The sequence below is a fragment of the Protopterus annectens genome, chromosome 5.part0 (genome assembly GCF_019279795.1).
Source record: "Protopterus annectens isolate FY-2018-M chromosome 5.part0, PAN1.0, whole genome shotgun sequence".
NCBI lineage: Eukaryota > Metazoa > Chordata > Ceratodontiformes > Protopteridae > Protopterus > Protopterus annectens.
Genome location: NC_056735.1, coordinates 214611572 through 214634312, shown reverse-complemented (window position 1 = coordinate 214634312; position 22741 = coordinate 214611572). Strand labels below are relative to the sequence as shown.

Here is a 22741-nt window from a genome sequence, read left to right as displayed (position 1 = left end):
ATCAAACCTTGCTTTGTGTGTGATTGTTATGTATTACAACCACATAACCTTTTATATATTTTAATAACTGATATTTTATGTTTCTCCAGTGGGGAATATTGAAATCTAATATGTGTTGCATCTAAGCAGTACTTTTATTTATGTGATATTTATGTGTAGTATCCTTCACCTAGGACTATGGCACCCAAGCACCCCACTGCTCGCAAACCCTCCTTCAGTGTCTTTGAGAATGATGTCACTGTCCAAGCATTTCGATGACATGGTGCCTTTCTGTTTCAGAGAGGATGTGGAACTATGTCTGGATGAATGCAGATTTGGAACCAGATAGTAAACAACGTCAGTGTCATTGGGGGGTGCAATAGGATAGATGATCAAGTGCATCACAGGTCCACTGATATGATTTCATCAGCCTGGAGGACAGCAGCTGCAGTGGCCTGTGGACAGCTGTATATTTGGGAGGGGCTTGCTACACAGCCAACATGGACACCAAATGAAGAGTTCCTGTCCACTGTCAGGGATCCAGAGAGCTCAGTGGAAAGAGCTCAACAGCATGTGATTGATGTTGGTGTTGCTGTTTCAGGGAGGAAAAGTATGTCCCAGGGGGAACTTTCAGGTAAGCTTACATATGCCAATTTTTAACGATTTATTGCATAGTAAAATACTGAAAGCAATAATTAAGTTAGTTTAATAATTTTTGGGGCGGAGACCTATTTATAGATTACTACATTTAACAACAAATTCTGGTTCATTACACATGGGGTTGGGGTGAATGTGCCAGCCAATTTTCAGTTAAAAGTATTGTTAATGAACATATAAAGGCAATAAATTGTTCCTCCTGTGTTACTGTTACTGTAATGATGGTGTCCTTACATTTTGCTTAACATTTTCTAGGACAATCCTCCATAGCAAGTGTAAAGCCATCATCTGCCCATGGTAAGCCAAACATTTTAATTTCAGTACAGAAACACACACACATAACAGTTAAATGGGTCAGTCATGTGACTTACAGCTCATTCTGTCTCAGTGGCCAATTGATACTGTTTGCAAATATCTATATTTTTTTCTTACTCACACTCACTCTCTACCTCTTGTGTCAGCCTAGGCCTCCTTCCACCCCCCCACACACACACACACAACACCCTGTTTAAGTGATAACTGCATCATATCATTGTTTTCTATCTTTTGGAGTTAGAGATACACAAGTATTTTGTCTGATGCTCAGGGTGCATAGCTGATATAGTGCTTAGTACATCTATGTCTGTGATGCTGTTTTGCAAATTGTACTGCTTTCTTACAGGTTTCTGTAATGTGTATATCCCTCCTAAACTCTCAGACCAACAAACCTGGATCAAGCCATAAAGAAAAGTGGGACAAAGACCCAACACTAGGGAGACGTTTTAAATATTTTAGTCTTACAAACTTAGATGATGGAATAACATGTTTTGCATTACTATTTGTATAATTTTCCTGAGGGATATGAAGTCTGAAACTGAAATGTGTGTCATTATTTCTAACTTTACTCTTTAATGGTATAGTAGTACAATGGTATGAGGCCAAATTGTGGACATTCTGTGAAAACCTGTACTTTTGAGAGGTATGAATGTATGAATATTTGATGCATGAGGCCTATTAATTTATAGAGGACATGTGTATTTACATAAGTCACTGCTGTCACACCTTGATGTCGTTGCTGTAAAGATCACCCACCTTACACTTACTTACATTAGCAAGTAACAGTATGGAAGGAAAGGACCTTTCATTTGTGTTCTTAGACATTTGTGTCTGTAGGTTCATAGGTAAGTAATAGGCTAGCTGATTTGTGGGCCATTTTCAGCCTAGCCAATTTCCTTGGTGAGAATCAAACCCTGTGCCTCTTCCCTGTGAGGTAAACACTTTTACCATTATGCTATCCAATAATCTGTATTCCTGGTTCAGCACTTACCTTGAAAATATGGCAGTTGCAGAAGGTTATGTTCTGGACTAACTCTGATGCTAGCAGTAGACAGTCATTACATGGGTAAGTAAAGGTTGTAAGCATTGCCTGGCATCAGTGTTACTGTATGTATGGGCATAGGATGAATGTTTTAGCCCCTTAGGTGGTGTGCATATGTGCTAACATGGCTATTTGGCCAGTGCAAGGGCATATTGTGCATGCCTATGTCTGCCTACACCCACAGCAGCTGCTGATTCCCCCCTGTCTCCTCACCTGCATATGATTATGGTGACCTTGCCAATGGCAGGGGAATGTGTGGCCCTTCTCCTTGGTGTTCCTGCTGAAGCAGTTTTTTCAGAATAATGTTGTGAAGCATGGCACAGACGGTGAATATTTCAGCATATATATGGGGATTGTACTGCAGGGCTCCCCCAGATGTATCTAAGCACCGGAACCACAATTTCAGCAGCCCAAACACACACTCCATGATATTTCTTGTTTGAGAGTGTGCTTCATTATAGCATTTTTCAGTTGGTGTGAGTGCATTTCTGATGGGCATCATCAGGCATGGTTCCAGTGCATAACCTGCATCCCCAGTAAATAACCCTGTGGGATATCCCCCTAAAAACATCTCATACAGTTGACAGTTGTGCTAGATATATGAGCCATGGGAAATGCATGGGTTGCCACCACACCTGGCAGTCAATGGAGGGGAAGCTTTTTCTATATATGTACACACCTCTCTGCTCCCCATGTGGTGCTTTGATTTTTGTGTGTTAAATCTATGGAACCCAGGACTTCAGGGTAATGTGTTATCCGGGTAGTACTCCTGCATAGTTGTGGCTCTGTCCTTAGGTGTATAGAAAAAATATTTGTAGTCACAGGAATGTTGTAGTAGCATACCATTCAGGAACTGATGCATGATAATTGATGCGGTTGCCTGTGACATTGCCAGGATGTCCCCTGTTGGTCACTGGACAGTTACTGTAGCTAATATTCTAATTGCTACACATACCTTAGTTCTCTACCAGTAGTGGCTCCCCTTGGCTTGCCCTTGCACTCAGTTTAGGATGACAGAGAATGCAGAGTTCCTGTAGCGTGTCTCTTTCCACCCCGTAGTCACTCTGCACTTTCCACCTTATGCACATCATGAAAAGTTAAATGGGGTCTAAACACCCTTCTCCTGCTTGGCCATAGTCTATTAGCAGCAGCAGCAGCATAGACTTGGGCCTGCTCCTCATACATGGGAATAAGAGCAACCACTCCCTAACATTCTTTCTGCGTAGACTAGTTTCCATTACTGTATTCCAATAGGTTTTAGAATTCACAGGGTAAACCTGCACTGAGTCCACATGGTTGCCTTATAACTTGTTGAATAGCTCCTCTATCTTGGATTGGTTGATCAGCATACAATTCAGCTGTTTATGCTGTAATTCGCATGCCACAATGTTCACTGGGTATGTGTGGTTCTACTCACCATGTAGAGCCGGTTACTGAATACAAAATCATGAGCTATAGTGTTCACATTGCGCAGTGACATGCACATGGTTTTAGCCAACCATGTAGGCTTTACTGAATATGCCCTAGTGTCTCCAGATTATTCAAGGGCATCAAATCAAAGACTGTAGACATCATTCTAGGAAACTTATTAGATCTTTATTTAGATGTTATACACAACCATTACCTTTTTTTCTTTATCCAGGTAAGAACATCACCAATTACATTTACTATTTTCTGGCATAATTGTCATGCCCTAATACTTCCTAATATTTCTTACTTAAACTCTTATAGACAAGCAATTTGAAAACTCTACCTTTTTATTACATACCTGTATGTCACTAGCTTGACTAAGGTAGAGGTGGATGTTTAAGTAGTCTGGACAATTTTCTTCCCAGAGCTGCAAAGACAGTGGTATAAATGAATGAATAAATAAATAAATAGATAAAATGATATATATTACTATTCTCATAAAATATACTTGCCTATATGCTATAGAACCCCATCCATACTCATATAAATTATAAAGTACTTGGAAGGCAAATGGAAGACTATTAACTGTACTGTATGAAAAGGGAAAACATGATAATTCTGTTCATACATACGTATGTGCTCATCTGCATTAACTAATGCCAGTGCTAATGAGAAAAGTATATATAGTGCTAATGAGAAAAGTATATAACAGATAAATGGTATTTAAATCTTAGAAATGGTATATACACTGTTAAGAAATCCTTACAATAAAATCAGTCAAGATGCTTGCAGACATCTCCTCCTTATAAGCTGCAATTTATTTTTTTATTCTTTACTTTTAATTAGCAGTTGTTTAGTTCTAATTCTGTTCAGCATAAATCCATCTTTACAATATTGTGTTAGGGTAGTTTAGCCCCACTTTCTGCTTACCCTCCACCTGATGTATTTCTTTTAGTTTTTGTTAAATATCACTGGGAAAAATTAGGGATTCCGGAAGTGAGACATTTTAGACAGTAATGATGTTAGTGTGACCATCCCCATAGATTAATGTTCCTGGTGTATCAAAAGTGAGCCTTTAATTAAATAAACATGCACATGAATGAAAATAAGTGATAATTCAGATAAAAATGATTTTGCTTATTGGTAAATAAAACAAATCTTCCATGAGGGGGCTTTAAGAACAACTTCAGCAGTAACAGCTAGGCCGAGAGACAGCAAGCAGAAGTAATTATAACAATCAGATCTCAGTCCACATCTCTAAGGTCATTTGGAAACATCTGTAAAGTTTTATTAACACTTCAGATATAGAAAAAGGGAGGAATAATAATTTTAAAACAGGTAACATTTTTGCAACAAGAATATGTAATGCTCCAATCGCTTGTGATGAAATAATGGAGGTGTTATCTGAGGCATAAGCATGGAAATCCCTTATCAGATGGATTACCAAAGAGTTTCAAATTTACATAAGCAGCATTACAGTACTGAAATGCAAAGTTTTAAATGTTGGTTATTTATAATAGTTAACATGCTAAGATAACTTAAATGTAGTATCAAAGATTTCTGTGACATTTAATTCCATCATTCAATTACTTTCTCCTCCCCTCTTCTGTACTATACTTATGCCTTCCACTACCACTCTGGCTGAACTTTTCCCTCCTGTAGCCTAGCTGAAGATAACTCTCCTCTGCTAAAAAAAAAAAAACACACACACACACACACACAAATATATATACATATATATATATATATATATATATATACATATAAAATCCTGTATTTACTATTATATTCAGGTATGATTTGAATGTATCCTGTTTTTACCTCCATACCTATACCATATTACAAACAATATCCCTGTTGTTCTTGCACTTTGATTGTACTACTACCTCTAAACATATTCTGTTTTTGTTGTGTTTATATGTCTTTGTATGTAATTAATGTGGAGCTTTTCTCCCCAGGCCTCCACTGAAAATGGGCTCATTTAGGCTCAGTGGACTTTCCCGATAAACAAATGCAATAAATAAATAAATAAAATAAATAAATAAAATATTTTTTCTTCTAAAGTATCAACACATTTATCATTCAAGCCCCCCCACACACACACACACACAAGACAAAACTGCAGAAAGTGAGACAGGTGACAACCCTATCAACTAAGAGTACTGATACTACTCCAGAGAGGGGCTGAATATCTGGTACACAGGGATCCATGGTAAGAGATTCCCACTCACTTTGAGTCAGTCCTTATAGTGGTAGAGTACTTGAGTATTTTCTAGTCCACAAAGAAAATGTGACCACTGATGGCAATCATAATATACAGTTGAATTTACTTTAACATATGTTTACCATGTGCCCTTTGATTAAAAACATAAAGAAAAGGAAATCAGAAGCACTTAACTAGGTTTAAAGGCACATGTCTGAATGTGTGTGTGTGTCTGTGTACATAAACACATTTGTGTATATATATATATATATATATATATATACACATACATACATATATTTATACACACACATATATATAATATGTGCATATGAGAGAAAAGAATGTGTTTGTGTGTGTGTGTGTGTGTGTGTGTGTGTGTGTGTGTGAAATATATATGTAGCACACATCTTGCATGTATGTACACGTAACACATGAGTGTGAGTATAACATAGAAATAGATTATACACCTTTGTGTACTTCAAATAAATACAAATCAAAATGGAAATTTTATTTAACTATAAATGTGCATACAATTAAACACACACAAATATATATTTGTGCGTGCATGAAAAATGTATGCAGCATATATACTATATTTGGGATGCAGCACAGTGTGAATACATCTAGAGAGGAATATGCAATGGATGTTTTTGCAAGTAGTCACACATGCACTGACATATGGTTGTGTATGAATGTGTACGTACATAACAGACACGTATACAGATGCACACAAATATATACACACAGACAGGGTATGTGCATGCATGTTTGTATTATTTAATTTTCATCACCCTAATCAACCTCCTTTTCTCCTACTTTCTACATGTCCCAAATATTTTTTACCATACTAGTTAATGCGCTCAACTGCAATGGTTGTTCCATTCCAAAATTTGTAGGTTTAGTATTTTTTCATACGATCTTTGTGCAACAAAAGTGATGCAAATATAATTATCCCCCCACACTTTTCTTTGTGAAGCCATAAAACATTCACTTGCTGATTCCTAGTAATTTACAGTAACATTAACACTTTACAGCGCTGTGACTTGTACATTATGGGTGCATGCAATTCATTATTTATAATAAAGTTAACATATATGACAGTTACAATAAAGTTAAGCATTACTAATGTATACATTCCAGTACATTTGTTTAATGTTTCACTTACTCACTGTAACACATTGGCTGTGTTGCACATGCAGTCTTTGTTAATGTCTTTATGTCAGTATATTTTTTTCATTGTATTGCTAAGTGCATTTATTACTTGTTGTTATCTTTGCAAATGTAGCCCGAGTCATGGCTGAAAAGGGTCCTGGAATAAGTTCACTTTCCTAGGTACCAAAGTATAAATAAATACAAAATAGAAAAAAAGGGGGGGGTGAACATGACAGAAATAATTAAGGAACTAGGAAAGTACATTTTAATTCTGCATCATTCATGAGAGAGAGAGAGAGAAAAATCTTCCCACTGAAGGCATTGGGAAATAACAGACAGACTTACTTTACAGTCCTTTTGGGTACTACTTATCACCTGTACATGATACAGCAAGGATCATTTACTGTAGTGAGAGTTTTCACACCTCATAAGACTATACGGGGAGGTCTGTCAATTTTTTTAGTAGTACAAAAGAATCCCTTTACAAAAGTGTTCTATTCACCTACATTGTTTTGATGGAATTAGCTAACACCTTTTTATAGCACAGAACAAGCTCTGACAAAGACATAATGAGGTTCAATCAAGGAAATATAGAAACTGCTCTTTTACAGAAGGTGTGTGTTATATGACAGTGGCTTCACAGTCCTGCCATTCTGTCTTAAAGGCATGAGAAAACAACACCACTTCCTTATGTCTAGCATGACTCATATAAAGAAGACTTGAAATGTATTCTGGGAAGAAGGACTGAAAGCAAGAAAACATGATCACATTACCAAGGCAGGCCACATCATCCACCATTTTGTGGGAAGCACATTAAAATTGTAAAAGAAGCACTTGGAGCGATTTTAGGCATTAAAATAGCTCAGGAAACAAAGATACAATGAAAAAAAAACATTGTTGAATTCTATAGTTGAGTTTTCCTTTAACATTAGAAAGACTTATTAAAAACTTAGCAACAAAAATACAAGACTTCAATGAAAGACGATACGTTGATGCAATATTTATTCTCACTTTCTGCTGATGACTTAAAGCTGCACCTTATAACTCCAGACCAAGATTTAAAACAGTGTCTGAAAGTAATTTAAATGAAAACTGTCCAAATTATGATATCTTATACCCTATCAGAAGATTAGAAAAACAGTTTTAAATATCCAAGGATACAGTTTGAAGTGACAGATGAAGCAGTGATAATTCTGACATACCAAGAAAACTAAGTTGTGTTATGATGCATAATTACTTGTAGTGCATGGTGTGCAATGATTATGCTCCAATACTGAGAAAAAGACAAAACAGTTAGCCTTACTAGAGAGTGAGTCCTGATCTTAATAAATGTTAAGCACCCCCTGTTTCACTTGTTACGGTTGGGTCTCACACTAGGCAGCCAAACCTGCAAGTATTGACCAGCAAACAACAGTGTTTTTTCCTGCTTGCTATCTATACTGATAAAGTATCCCTTCTTCTCATAACCTTAGAAAGTAGCTAGAGTAACAGGATGTGTGTTTGCCTGCATTTTCTGAAGGATATGAAGTCTGAAACTCAAAGACATCTTATTATTTAGTGACTTCAATCATCAGTGATTTGTCAGAAAACCATAGCTTTAATGAGGAACAGAACAAACATATGATGCAAAAATCTGGACATTCTGTGAAAATCTGGAGGGTAAACATAAGAGACTAAGTTACACTGTCTTTCTGGCAGTGCTTGCTAAGTGCTTTATGGCTTTGAAAGCTGACAAACCACTCATTTATTTCTTCTGTAACCAGCAGTACATGGGAAGATAAAGCTCCATTCACTACATACAATTATGACTGGGTCTCTGATCATAACCCCTTAATTATTTACTCTTCAAATGGGTGCCATGATTCAACCTGGGGTGAATTTCTTGGCATCCATGTCTCAAACACATAAGCATGTCATGATCAGCGACCAGATCATAATCCTCTACAATGTTGTCACATACAACAAAAATCAATTACAACTGATTTTCTATTTTGTTTTAGAACATAAAGACAAAATATTGAAGTACACCAGTGACAAAACGTTATGAAACTCCAGGACATGGCACTGAGAACTTATTTCAGGCTAAAGGAAAAATCGAGTCTTGGAGATAATATGTTGTATACCGAAGTAACAAGAGACATCACCTCTGTTGAAAACTAATATATCGACAAATATTGTTTTATCTTCTAAATCCTGAATATGAAAGGCTGTACGTAAAAGTAAAATGGGACTATTTCAAGAACTTCATGAACTTTTAACTTAATTATTGTCATTGGATACAAAATATACACTAGACAAATTAAATCTGGGTCATCTTGGTCAGCCAAGGCTTGATTGCTCTAGACAAATGAAACTAGCTATTAATAAAATTCTGGAAACAAACAACTGAGTTACAAAAATTATCACTTTAAATGCATGAGGGCTAAAACTGTCAGAGTACACAGTCTAAGGATAAATGAGCAAATTAAAAATATACAAAGCCCCAGATGAAAGACCATCTTAAACAGCAGGCAAGGAGAAGCCCAAACTCTACACTATATAAAGCCCTAATTGAGAATACAAACAATTCATGTAGAAATATATGGAACAAATTGACTATAGACTTAGAACAAATTACAAATATCAAAATAACATAGGAAGTCATAGCAACAGATTAAAAAAGGCACATCCCCATAATGGAGATCTTTAAAATGGAAGTTTAGAAAGATTTATTAGACTCCATCTAGGTTAAAATTCATCCATATTCTATACTAAGATGTTGAAATGTCAAGAGATAGGCAAAATATGCTGGAACATATTTTTTGCCATAGCCTAATAAGGTACAATATAGTGATGAAGGCCATGCTAGTCATAGTGTGGTCAAACATGCTGAACATTTCTTCTCAGGAATGTTTTCTGATACTGTGGGATAAATGTAATTCATAGCTCATAGTTCACATATTAAACTAACAGCCATGATACTATTAGCAATGAAAAGGAGATTATCAAACAGAAATGGAAGACTGAAAAAAAACGGTTTAATAAGTACACTTGAAGAGCATTGTTTCATAATTTAATTCAACTGCAAATGGTCTTCATTCACCTTAAGCACTACATTTATATTTATTTTCTCCTATATAGTCATCCAACTTTTTTTTTTTTGGAAGATTGAAATCAAACACGAATTTCTGATATAGGCATACCATTTCACAACTTACAAAATCCTCTGAGTTATATGCCTTTTTCTTGTCTTTGTTCAATTTCTTCTTCTTATATATTGAGGAAATACTCCCATTTACTTTACTGTGGCTGCCTGATTACTATATCTCTGCCACCATGGGACTGCAGTCTGCCCTTACTGCATCTGCTGTCAGTTTGCTACCACAGGGTACCTTGAAACAGTGTAGCAGAAGACTGATGCTCACTGACAACCCCTCATTGCTCTGTCCTCCAGAATTCACTTGTGAAAGGCATAAATACCTAAGGAAATTGAAGCCTACCATCTTACATATGCTTGCTGACAGCAGCTGGCATATCCCCCACCATAATCCAGCACAACCACTAAACTGACATATGCTCAGATATTGAAAAAATCCTTCCCAAGGCCTCAAAAGCAACACACTGTTAGACACAGACCACAGTAACATATTCACAGATTATGACACGCAACAGCATTCACTGTTACATTCACAAACAAGAGCATACTTATGCCCCGAAGGCTACCACAGCAACTAGCCTTACATGACAATGTCCTAGTCAGAATCTAAAGTTAGACACCCCACAAACTAAATGCAAAAAATATATACTTGTCCAACACACAGGAAAAAAAATCTGCTCTTGCAAGGTGAACAGGCCTTCAAGACATAGAGGGATGGTTAGAGTATAACAAGCAGCCATTACAATATACCTTCCCACAAATCAGCTAAGCTGAGTATGGATATAGGCCATAATGCTGAGAAGCAAAACTACAAAAGCTCAACATTTCAGAATGCTCTCTCTGACTGCAATCTTCCTTGTGATGCAGTAGCCTTAATGGTATATGTATGCTGGTAATGTGAGAGCCTTAAAGGTATACTGTATGCAAATGCAGGTAGTGTGAGAACCTTGAAGGTATATATAAATGCTGGTAGTGTGAGAGCCTTGAAGGTATATGTAAATGTAGGTAGTGTGAGAGCCTTGAAGGTATATGTAAATACAGATAATGTGAGAGGCTTGAAGGTATACCTAAATGTAGGTAGTGTGAGAGCCTTGAAGGTATATGTAAATATAGGTAGTGTGAGAGCCTTGAGGGTATATGTAAATATAGGTAGTGTGAGAGCCTTGACAGTATATGTAAATGTAGATAGTGTGAGAGCCTTGACGATATATGTAAATGCAGATAGTGTGAGAGGCTTGCTTGGAGGTATACCTAAATGTAAGGTAGTGTGCGAGCCTTGAGGGCATACATAAATGTAGGTAATGTGAGAGCCTTGAAGGTACATGTAAATGCAGATAGTGTGAGAGGCTTGCTTGGAGGTATACCTAAATGTAGGTAGTGTGAGAGCCTTGAAGGTATATGTAAATGTAGGTAGTGTGTGAGAGCCTTGACAGAATATGTAAATGTAGGTAGTGTGAGAGCCTTGATGGTATATGCAAATGTAGGTAGTGTGAGAGCCTTGATGGTATATGTAAATGTAGGTAGTATGAGAGCCTTGATGGTATATGTAAATGTAGGTAGTGTGACAGCCTTAAAGGTATATGTAAATGTAGGTAGTGTGAGAGCCTTGAAGGTATATGTAAATGTAGGTAGTGTGAGAGCCTTGACAGTATATGTAAATATAGGTAGTGTGAGAGCCTTGACAGCATATGTAAATGTAAGTAGTGTGAGAGCCTTGAAGGTATATATAAATGCAGATAGTGTGAGAGGCTTGAAGGTATACCTAAATGTAGGTAGTGTGAGAGTGGGTGTATGTAAATGTAGGTAGTGTGAGAGCCTTGAAGGTATATGTACATGTGTGTAGTGTGGGAGCAAAGCATTCACTTGGGGGTGTACAAGAAGTACTGCCCCTCAACAATATAGCTTTTCACATCAATATTTGCATTCAGATGTTACATTTGACTTTAAAGGCCTTATACAGGGTTAAAAGAGAGAAAGAATCCCAAGCAATAAAACTGAATTACCCCTTGAAAACAAAACTTGAAGTAATGACAAAAATAAGGTCTCCAACAGCTGAGTCCTGAACAACAAATAGCAGGTCTCCATATCAGTTTAAAAAATGCTATTTCTCAAAAAGTGAGTTGACTGAAAGCATTACACCTATATCCCCTGCAGAACTCCTTTTCTTATGCAAGAGGGGGAGCAATCCCCTAACACTCAATACACAGGAGGCTTCACCCCCTACCCACTTGAACATAATATAATTATCTCTGTCATGACTGCAGCTTGTAGAAAGGGGCAAGTTCTGACCACAGTAGTGTTAGTCATTAAATTTGTATCTTGGTCAAGTGCTATTACCCATGCATTTGACTGTCATGGAACTGAAAGGAAACTTAGGCATTTGACAGTCACAGAACTGGATAAGTACTGAAAGCGGCCCACCTCCTGACCTACTGGTTCAGTCAATAGTGTTTGATATAGGTGTGAAACGTTGACCGAGTGCCACAACATAAACATGTGAATGAAAACATTTTTGAGGCAGGAACAGTCACATCCCTGCAGGAGTTGACTTTTACAGCAACAGCATTTTTCAGCCATTCATTGGCTGTCCGATTACAAAACTGAATGTTGTTAGCAAGTCATTTACAAGGAATTTGCTTAAATATTCCAAGGTCGTCCCTGCTTGGACCAAAGGAACCAGGTGACTGGTTTGTTTTTATGAACTTATGCACTATCTAAATGTAACATTTGAGGTAGTACTACACATTACATTACATTTCTTTAATGTAAAAAGAAACGGCCTATCTAGTTTGTCCTTCCAGTGTATGCAAAGCAAGATGAACTCTTCTTCCTCTTCTGGATTCTGACCCCACAAAAAACACAGAGATGAACGAGCAGGTTTAAGGACAGTTGTAGCACCACTTTCAGTGTATGCTTGGTTACCCTGCCTTAAGGGGCATGTGGATCTTTTCAAAGTTGAAATAGTGCGCCCCAAAGGTAACAGCCTATAAATCAGGCAATCTGCAAGCCGAGGAGATGGCGACCAAAAGCAGCATCCTCCAAAGGATGATATTCAAAGCTTCAAGTTTATATGAAGGACAAGAAAATCTCTCAGTAATAAACTTCAGATCCTGAGGAGGATAATGGTTCTTCACAGAGACTGGAAATGAAGAACCTTCTTTCTCATACCTACCCACTGACAATCCTCAAGTCCCACTCTTGGTCTCACCTGACCCATGTTTTTTCTCCCAGGTCAAGAACAGTTCAAACATTTCTAATCACAGTGACAGCTCTATGGCCCATTTGTTTTGTGATCCATACAAGAGCCAGTTGTCTCATTTGTTTGTCAGGAGGTGAGCGCTGGGAATCAGGAGTGTGTTCTCTTTGACTTCTGATTTCTTCCAATGCATCTTATCCTCGCTCTGTGGTGGCCATGACAGACTTAATACTGCACCCTGTAAGTGTGCGTGTTCCTTACTGAATATTTACCTCTACTGGCTTCAGTGCAACACATTACTTCAAACTTTATGTTGTCAGACAGACCTAAACTCATTTGTGGGTGCCATTGGTAGGTTACTCACAACCACCAAACTCTTCTAGCACCCAAGCCACTAACAAATCTTGGGTCATCTAAATCTTAGTCAGGATTTTAGCCCTCTATGCTGTGGAACTGAGTGATATAGACTGTTTTAAGGAATTGTTTAATTAGCCAGTTCTGAGCCTTAGCTTTACACCCGTTCTGAAAAGCCATGAATAATGCACATGCCAGTTATATATGGATTGAGCATGCAATGCTCTAGTGTCTAGTGATATATAGGAATATGAGACATCTCTGTCCTTTGCAGATGATGCTATCATTTTAGCCTAGAAATGCACTGCAGAACTCAACTGTAAGTAACTGGGATTACAGTCAGCACTTTTGTTCCACAAGATGGGGTTCTCTCCTTGAAAACAGTGGACTGTACTTTGCCAAACTGGGGTAAAGAACCACTTCAGGTGGAGAAGCATAAGTATCATTTGGGTTTTCTTCATGTGAAAAGGTAGGAGGAAATGAGATAATGACCAGTGGAAGGGAGCAGCAGTGGATGCACTGTACTGGAGTGTGATAATGAAGTAAGAAATGAGACACAGAGAAAAGCTCTTATTTAAACTGACACTTTACGCACTCTTCATCACTAGTGGCCACGACATTTGCCTAGTATCTGAAAGGATGAGACTGTGGAAAAAAAGAGGCAAAAATGAAGTCCCTCTGCAGGACAGATGGAAATATTGTTTTTGTAATAGTTGAAAAAATCAACAGTCCAGAAGGTTCAAAGAGTACAATCAGCATCACTTTGCTTTGAGAAAAGCCAGCTGAAGTGGTTTGTACACCTTGTAAGGATTCTCCCTAGGCACCTCCCATGAGAGGTATACTAAGGCAAGCTCCACTGGGAAGAAGCTCAGGTACATATCCTAGTGACAACAGAGGGAATATGTCCATCGGCTTGCCCCAGAATGCCTGTGTATCCCACAGAATGACTTGAAGACTGTTGCTGGGATATGAAATTCTGGTGAACTCTGCTCAGCTTGCGACCTTTGCTATGACAAGTAATTTAGAAAATGGATTTAATTTAAATTTATTTTTATTAACTAGGGTAGTACACTAATCTCCATGGACCTTTTCAAGACTCCGCCCTAGAGCACTGCCTGGTTAAGTGACTTATTCAGTTACACAGTTAGACAGTAGAAGCTGAGGGAATCAAACCCCTGGACCACTGGACCATAGGAAACAACCGATTAACAGCTCCTTAATCATCTGGGCTAACTGCCAGGCATATGTATACATCAAGGGACTCTTTTTTTTAGAATGAGTAAGCATCTGCATATATGAATAAGATTATGTTCCATATTTTATATGGTTTTATTTTAAGAGCTTAGGCAAGTATTCTGCAGGAGCAAAGAAGTCTGCCACATGTATAACAGCCACATATGAATGTGATGCAGTTTTGATTTTCTTGTGAAGAGGTTCATGTTATTTTTTATAGTTTTCTACAGGTAATATAGCCATTACGTGTATCAATGTTTGATATTCTTTCCGATTCAGATTTCATAATATTATTACATTCATTTTGTAACGATAGAATCAAAACCAAAAACAGTAACAACTATCTGCTACTATCCAATATTTCACTGCTGTTTCAAATAATATATAGAAAACAGCTGACAGACACTATCACCACATTAAAAAGGATATTACATTAGAAAATATTCATGTTATATAATAGAATAGTTAGCAATATCTCTGGAACAAAAATGACAGTGTCATCTTCTTCAGTATTCATAATTAACTATGTGAGAATAAAGTGCAATAAGGAAACCTAGTTGTTGTCTTTCATTTTGAACAATCCAGACTATGAATGCAGTAATCTGAACATCAAAACTCCATAGTTTGACTAAAACGCTGCATTTCATTCACTATTATGTCAAAATCACACAGTGTGTCTTGCAGAGTCCATTGTAATATTAAGAATATACATAATGTATCTTGCAAGACACCTGCAAAAGGAATGACTCACAAGAATTCACACTATGAAGATTATTCTTTTGCCATCTTTCATCTAGAACAGTTAAGCACATGAAATTACTTAAGCTTATGAATGCCATTTCTGAACCTGGAAACATAATAAATGGTTGCTGCTTAAAATTATGCCCTGTCTTTTACAACAAAGTAATATTACCAATGTTCTCACCTTGCTGTGTAAATTACAGAGTAGATCTGCAAACCAGTGGAAGGACAGGATGTCCCGGCAAACCCAAATGAAATAGAGCCTTCTCAGCTTGTAGCTTTTCCAGTCATCCCTGAAAAGGAAATTGCAGTGTAAGAACAATGATGAAAGGCTTCTGAAAAGTAAATGATTATCATCTTAAGACACTTCCTCTTGTATATAATACACAGTCCACAACATCAGATCGTAACATTTGTTGAGAGATTTTAACCATTTATAGCATGATAAAGCAGTGTGTGCTATTCTTGACATTCCATACAATATTTACTTTCCAGGGAATTTGTGTTTTTATTATATCTAAAAGAGATTTCTAAATGCAAACATTTAAGAAGATATGTTAAAATTTAAATTCTAATAATTTTAATTCCCTATAAATAATGTGCTGCCAGTTCTAAGAATCAGCAGGCAGAATCAGTTTTATATGTTTTTCTCACAGAATAACAAAGGCACTGCCTTTCTGATCTTCATGCTGAAGGCTTTCCTACGTAAAAATTGCTGATTGTGATGTGGCAATGAGTCCATCTTAAATATGTTGATTTCTGTGTTGTCTATTAAATTGCAAGCTTCTTGACTTTACTGTCTCACAAACAAAATGAACCATTTATCTGTCTGTGATGCATGGGTTGCAGCATCACTGTAAGTGAAAAGAAGTAGAAAAAAAATCAAATTACGTTTGCCAGTTTTCAAACACATTCTTTACGTAATGCAAAAGGTTTGTAATGACTCCTTTCAGCTATTATTTGTGATATTAACCTTTCAGCCTCATTTGATGAAGTACTTAACTCTTTTCTATTACCTAGATATAGAAATGCTGGAATGTTCCAGCAAGGTTAAACATTTTGAGACATGAAGTACCATATATGAACACATCAAAGAGGAGGACAACAAAGTAACTGCAACTCAAAAACAAGCACATTCTCAGTATTCCTTACATCATAGTGCAAAGTTCCCTAGATAATGTAGTCTGGAGACTGAAGTAGCTTTTTAAATATTTTTTCTTACATTTTAATAATAGCTCAAATTCTTCCCAATGATGAGAGAGACAATACATGGGGAAAACCTTGCATTATCTAAAGCCACTTTTGTGCTACTGATGCTATACAAACCCATTATTCAAAAAAAAATCCTACCTTTTTTTAATGACATTGTATCAAGGAACTTCCTTTTTTTTCCCTTCTCTTTTTGTGTCTTGGAGAAAAACTTAATGAGGCATTGAATTCATTATGTATATACCAATGCTCGCACAGGACATCACATTAATTCTGCTGCTGTCACTTTTTTAGGTAGTCTAGAATATGTGTGCATCCAGGATTTTACATTAAGTTGCTTTCTCACTGTTTGCATCCAGTGTGTTTTTTTTAGACATTTAAAACATTTTACATGGTATTTTGCTGTCAGGATCTTTGTTGCAGTATGTGGAAGGTTGAGTTTTTTCTTTTAAAATATTTTAACTGCTTGGGATTTCACTTTTCTACTTAGCAGAAAGAAAAACATGGCAGTTGTAGCTTTTTAGCTACACTTGTAGAGATTTTGATTATTTTAGTCCTGTTTTATAGCCAGACTTATTTCTGTAGGTAATGCTCCCTTTTCAAACAGCACTAAGCAAATAATTGATGTCCACATTTCAGATTATTAACTCCTTTCCATTTTTGTAATTATCATGTCTCCCAACCTCAGGACCACTTTTTTAATGCAATATACTAGCACTGTGGCAACATGCCAAGACAATCTACTAATGAGACATTCAACTTCAGCCCCAAACCTACAAATACGAAGATAACATAACAGCATTATATCCTAAGATCATGCACAACTTAAGTGAATGACATATGTAATTAAAAGGACACTAAGCATACGCCAGTTAAACTGGAAAAAAAAGACATTTTTTATGTGTGTGTTTTAGTTGGAGAAAGCCATATGTGGAGTATCCAATATGAAACTGATCAACAGAAAGATGGAGTACAACAGCAACATAACTTAAGAAAACTAATCTGAAATGTTTTTTTTTCCTAAACCAAAAACATTGTTTATCTTTTTTTCCCCTGGAGCTGAAGAAATAATACTAAACCATGACTTCTAAAATATTTATACAGAAAACATGAAGTAATGCAACAGAAAAAGAAGTTATGTACTTACCATAACGTTTCATGTGAGTTGTTTATCTCACCTTTATTTTCACTGATGGACACGGCCAATAGCAAAGCTCAAGGTTTGCCAGTAGCTCGAGACCAAGCCCCTTATCCCACAATGCACTGCTGGAATTACCTCAGATCTTGTTTGCTGCGAGTATATATACACTTTTATTTATTTCTACAAGGAAGCACTTCCCGAAGGGGAAGAAGTATTGAATAACCAGGATGGTACCAGCCTCTAAGTCAACTGTCAGCCAGGAGGGGGAAGGAGGGAGGGACGTGAGAATAAAGGTGAGATAAACAACTCACATGGAATGTTATGGTAAGTACATAATTTCTTTATGTAAAGTTGTTAAATCTCGCCGTTTATTCTCACTGATGGGTAGCGTCCCTAGCACCCTCAATCTTGGGTGGCTCATGGAAGTACGTTTTTCAGTATCATAGAACCAAAGGAAGACATATCCCTGGAAACCTTATCTACTTTGTAATGTGTGATAAAGGTATGAGGCTTAGACCAAGTGGCTGCAGCACAAATATTGTCAAGGGGCAATTTAGCTTGAAAGGCAGAAGATGTAGAAATGGCTCTGCTAGAATGAGCCTTAGGTTTGTGTGTCAATGGCATGCTTGCATTCGCATAAACAAAGGATATACAATCTGATAACCATTTAGATAAAGTTGTTTTAGCCACTGGATTACCTTTTCTGACCTCCGAAAAGGATACAAAAATTTGATCTGATTTTCTAATATCCTTAGTTCTGTCAAGATAAAATCTGAGCTGTCTGTGTACATCAAGTTTGTGCAGCATGTATTCCAATTTGCTAGAGTGGTTGGGAAAAAAGACTGGCAGCTCAATGACCTGATTGATATTGGATTCAGAACAGACTTTAGGCAAAAAGGGGGGGTTTGTTCTGAGAGATACTCTATCAGCATGGAAAGTCATGTAAAGAGGGCTAATAAATAATGCTTGAAGCTCTGACACTCTGCGGGCAGAAGTAATGGCTACCAGAAATATAGTCTTCCAAGACAAATATATGAGATCACAAGAAGATGCTGGTTCGAAAGGGGGGAGAATAATCTGAGACAGCATAAAATTCAAATTCCAGGGAGAATAAGGAATTCTGACAGGAGGTCTCATGTGAAAGCCACCTTTAAGAAAAGCCTTAGATAACTTATGGCTCATAACATTCAACCCATCGAATCCAAGGTGGAAATTTGATATGGCAGCTAACTGGACTAGAACTGTGGCAGCTGCTGCTCCTTCTTTAAAAATCTTTGTCAAAAATTCTAAAATGGATGATAAAGGAGCTCGGAAAGGGTCGATTTTCTGTATATGGGCCAAAATTGAGAACCTGTTCCACTTACTGCGGTACAGTTTCCTGGTGGATGGCTTGTGAGAAGACAAAAGGATTTGTCTTGTATCATCTGAGAGCGAATGAAGCCTGGCAATTAGGGGAAGTGGATTAGCCAAGCAGTCAGTTTCAGGGACTGCAGTGAAAGATGGAGGTCTCCTGACGGGTGTGTCAGAAGGTCTGGAACTGGGTCCAGGATCCATGGATCCTCCAGTAGATGAGGGTGAAGGAAGGGGAACCAAATCTGTCGAGGCCAGTAGGGAGCTATGAGGATAACTGTCCTTCCCAGTGACTTTGCTTTCTGTAAAACCTTGGGTATCAATGGAATAGGTGGGAATGCATATAGGAGACCCGGAGGCCAATCGTGTACGAGTGCGTCTCTAGGGGAATGTCCCGGAGGAGGTATTAGGGCAAAGTAGCTTCTGCATTTGGTATTGATGTGACTGGCAATGAGGACACAGCAAGGCTGGCCCCATTTGCGGAAAATCAGATCCGCAACTCGTTGGTTGAGAGACCACTCGTGAGGCAACAGTATTGCCCTGCTTAGCTTGCCCGCTATCACATTGGATTTCCCCGGGATGTGCGTTGCTATCAGAAAATGGTGGGATGACATAGCCAATTGCCATACCCTGAGTGCTTCTCGACAAAGGGGGTAAGACTTGGTTCTGCCTTGGGTGTTCAAGTACCAGACCACTGACATGTTGTCCATCTGAATTGCAATTGTCCCTAGAGGAAGAGAGTCCTGAAAGTACTGCAATGCCAGAAGTTCTGCTCTCAACTCCAGAACATTGATATGCAGATGTGACTCGATCCGTCCATGTGCTTTGGGCAGTCTTTCCCTGAAAATGCCCCCCCCCCACCCTATCAGAGAAGCATCCGTGGTCACAGTGGCTACTGGGGGAGAACAAACGGTCTTCCGATTGTAACATGAAGAGACGTCTACCACCACTGAAGGTCTCTCTTGCAAGAATCTGTGATGAGAATCATGTAGTGCATTGGTAGCTTTTGGTAGGACCATTGAGCAAAGAGGAGCCATTGAAAGATTTGCATATGCATCCTTGAGAGTGGTACAGCCAGGATTGCTGCCACCATCAAACCTAGTACCTTCAAGACCTCTGCTGCTGTAGCTTTGTTCTTTGACGCCAGTGAGATGAGTTGTTGGCAAAGAAGTGAGACTCTTTCAACTGGAAGACGTAGAGTGGTGGTTGAGGTATCTAACTCTGCTCCTATAAAAACGGTATGCTGTGATGGCAATAAGAAAGACTTTTCAAAGTTGATTGTAATGCCTAACTGATGGCAGAGTGTCAGAGTATATTGTGTTGCCTAAGTCAATTGATGCCTGGTGGTAGCAGTAAGGAGCCAATAGTCTAGGTATGGAAACACTTGGAATCCTAGACGCCTCAGGTGAGCCGTGACCACTGCCATGCATTTGGTGAACACCCTGGGGGCTGTAGTGAGACCAAAGGGCAGGGCTCGAAACTGGTAATGATTGGCTCCCAGCCAGAAATGCAGATGACCCCTGGAGCATCTGTTCATCTTTATGTGATAGTATGCGTCCTTGAGATCTATGGAGCACATCCAATCGCCTTTCCCTAGGAAGGGAAGAATGGTTTACTGATTTACCATTATGCAGAGAAAGGAATGAGGTCTTAGAGTAAAATCCCTACAATAACAGGATTCTCAAAGGAATGGTGCACAGAAAAAGTACATTTTATACAGTAATCTCTTAGGCTGCCAATGTTGTTGTTGTTGTGTCTTTCGGCTTTTCCCGGTTAGGGGTCATTCACGCATGTCTCCAGACGCCACTGAGATTCCAAAATATAGGAAGTACAATGAAAAACTATAATTTATGTAAAATAAAACAATAAAGTGCCATAAAAGTTTATGAGATGCGTTTGTGAATAGGAGGTGCTTTTATCCAGCTCTGAAGTACTAACTAAACAACGTGGTTCTCATTTACATTGCAGCTGTCATTTTTTATGGTCTTACAAACATTCTGCTTCATCTTTCTCTACAAATATCCTACAGATTAAGTTATCTCCTCATAATGGAACTGTATTAATTAGCTGCTGGGCTCTATATGGATTAATTCCAGGTATTCGTCATTTCTTGGAAACCCATTTAACTTTGGACTACCCCTTTCAATAATGTTGTTCCAAATTGAATTCAAATTCTAAAACAAAACTCTTTAGTTCCAAATATTCCAGAGAAAAACGTAAAAAATCTGTACCAAAAAGAAATTAAAAAGGCTCAAGGACAAACTGTATTCAAACCTTTCCTTAACAAACTAGAAGGAAACTGTTTTATCACTTTCACCAATATAAGATTCTGCTGACATGTTTCTAGAAGAGACTATAGCTATAAACTCAGCATATAGGGATAAGATTCTTCAGCATTCATTGAAAACATATTTGTCAAAATGATGAAATTTGGACTCAGCCAAGAGCTGAACTGCAGCAGTTTAACAGCAATTTATCATTACGTACTTTTGGGAAGGGTCATGGGTTTTTGCTTTTCCCAGTCTACAATCATTTTGTGGATTTGGAGAATGCCTATGAACACGTCTTATCTTGTGCTATGGAGGAATTGCAGAAGTATAGACTTCTGTGGGGAGTCTAAGTGCCTCCTCTTGCACAGTCTCTTCCTGGGTACCTTCTCAGTGGGGAGAGCTGGGGAGGTCTCAGAAGAGCAGGGGACGCCCTGTGGGGCCACTTGAGGCTTTGGGTGTCTACGCTTAGGGGGACCAGTAGACATAGAAGCGGACACAGGAGCTTGAGGGGAGAAGGAAGCCCAAACTGATGCCAACAATGTCTTAGGAGACAGGACTCTCCTCATGGCATTGAAAGCACCATGGCTCCGACGAGAAGGGGTAGATGGATCCAGAGGGAGCGTCCGATCCTCCCACAACAAAACCCTGGGGTCTGAGCCTGAGGTAGGAGCCAAGCTCATCTAAGCCGAAGCCCCGAGAGGAAGAGTTGGCACCGACAAATTGGTCCAACTATCATCCCTGGACCTGACAGGAGAGTGTCGGCTCCTAGCATCCTCGGTCGGTGCCGAGGGCGTCTGAGTAGATGGAACCGATAACACTGGTGCGGGTCTCTGTTCCATAGGTTTGACAACTATCGGTTCGGGCTCCGAGAGTCCAGTACGGCTCAGAGGAGGAGTAGTCAAGTCTGGTTCAATGGTCTTCGGCTCCGATGACGTGGTCGGGGCCGACAACAATTTAGCAAGTCCTGGTGCCCGTAAAAGCTTCTGTACTAGCCTATCCATATCCATATCAGAGAGGCTGATCAAAGACTTCGAGGAATGCACTGAAGGTGCTGACTGGAGCAGAGGAGATGAGGGAACCTCAGAGACCGGCTCCAAGACTGGGAGCTGGCTCCTAACCAAAGGGACACTCGGTTCCGAGGACTGTGGAACTGGTGACCCTGTACCCTCTGATTTCTTTGCCTTCTTGGTTTGTTTAGAATCAGAAGATTTTGAAGATTTAGAAGAAGTGCTGACACCTTCCTGGCTACCCAACACCTCAGAGAAAGTATGCTGTAGCAAACCCCTATCTATGAGTTTTCTCCTTCTCTCTAAGAGAACCCTAGATGAAAAAGAGTGGCAAATACTGCAG

The 22741-nt window shown here is 38.5% G+C and overlaps 1 protein-coding gene across 1 annotated transcript in view; it reads right to left on the bottom strand.

The window, feature by feature from the left end:
• NOX4 (NADPH oxidase 4) overlaps nt 1-22741 on the bottom strand; it is a 1166454-nt gene that overhangs the window by 109119 nt on the left and 1034594 nt on the right. Inside the window, exons 21-22 of the mRNA XM_044071824.1 lie at nt 15606-15714; nt 3762-3830 (exon numbers count right to left, since the gene is read on the bottom strand). Of these exons, the coding sequence (XP_043927759.1) occupies nt 3762-3830; nt 15606-15714 (178 nt within the window). The remainder of the gene's footprint in view (nt 1-3761; nt 3831-15605; nt 15715-22741) is intronic.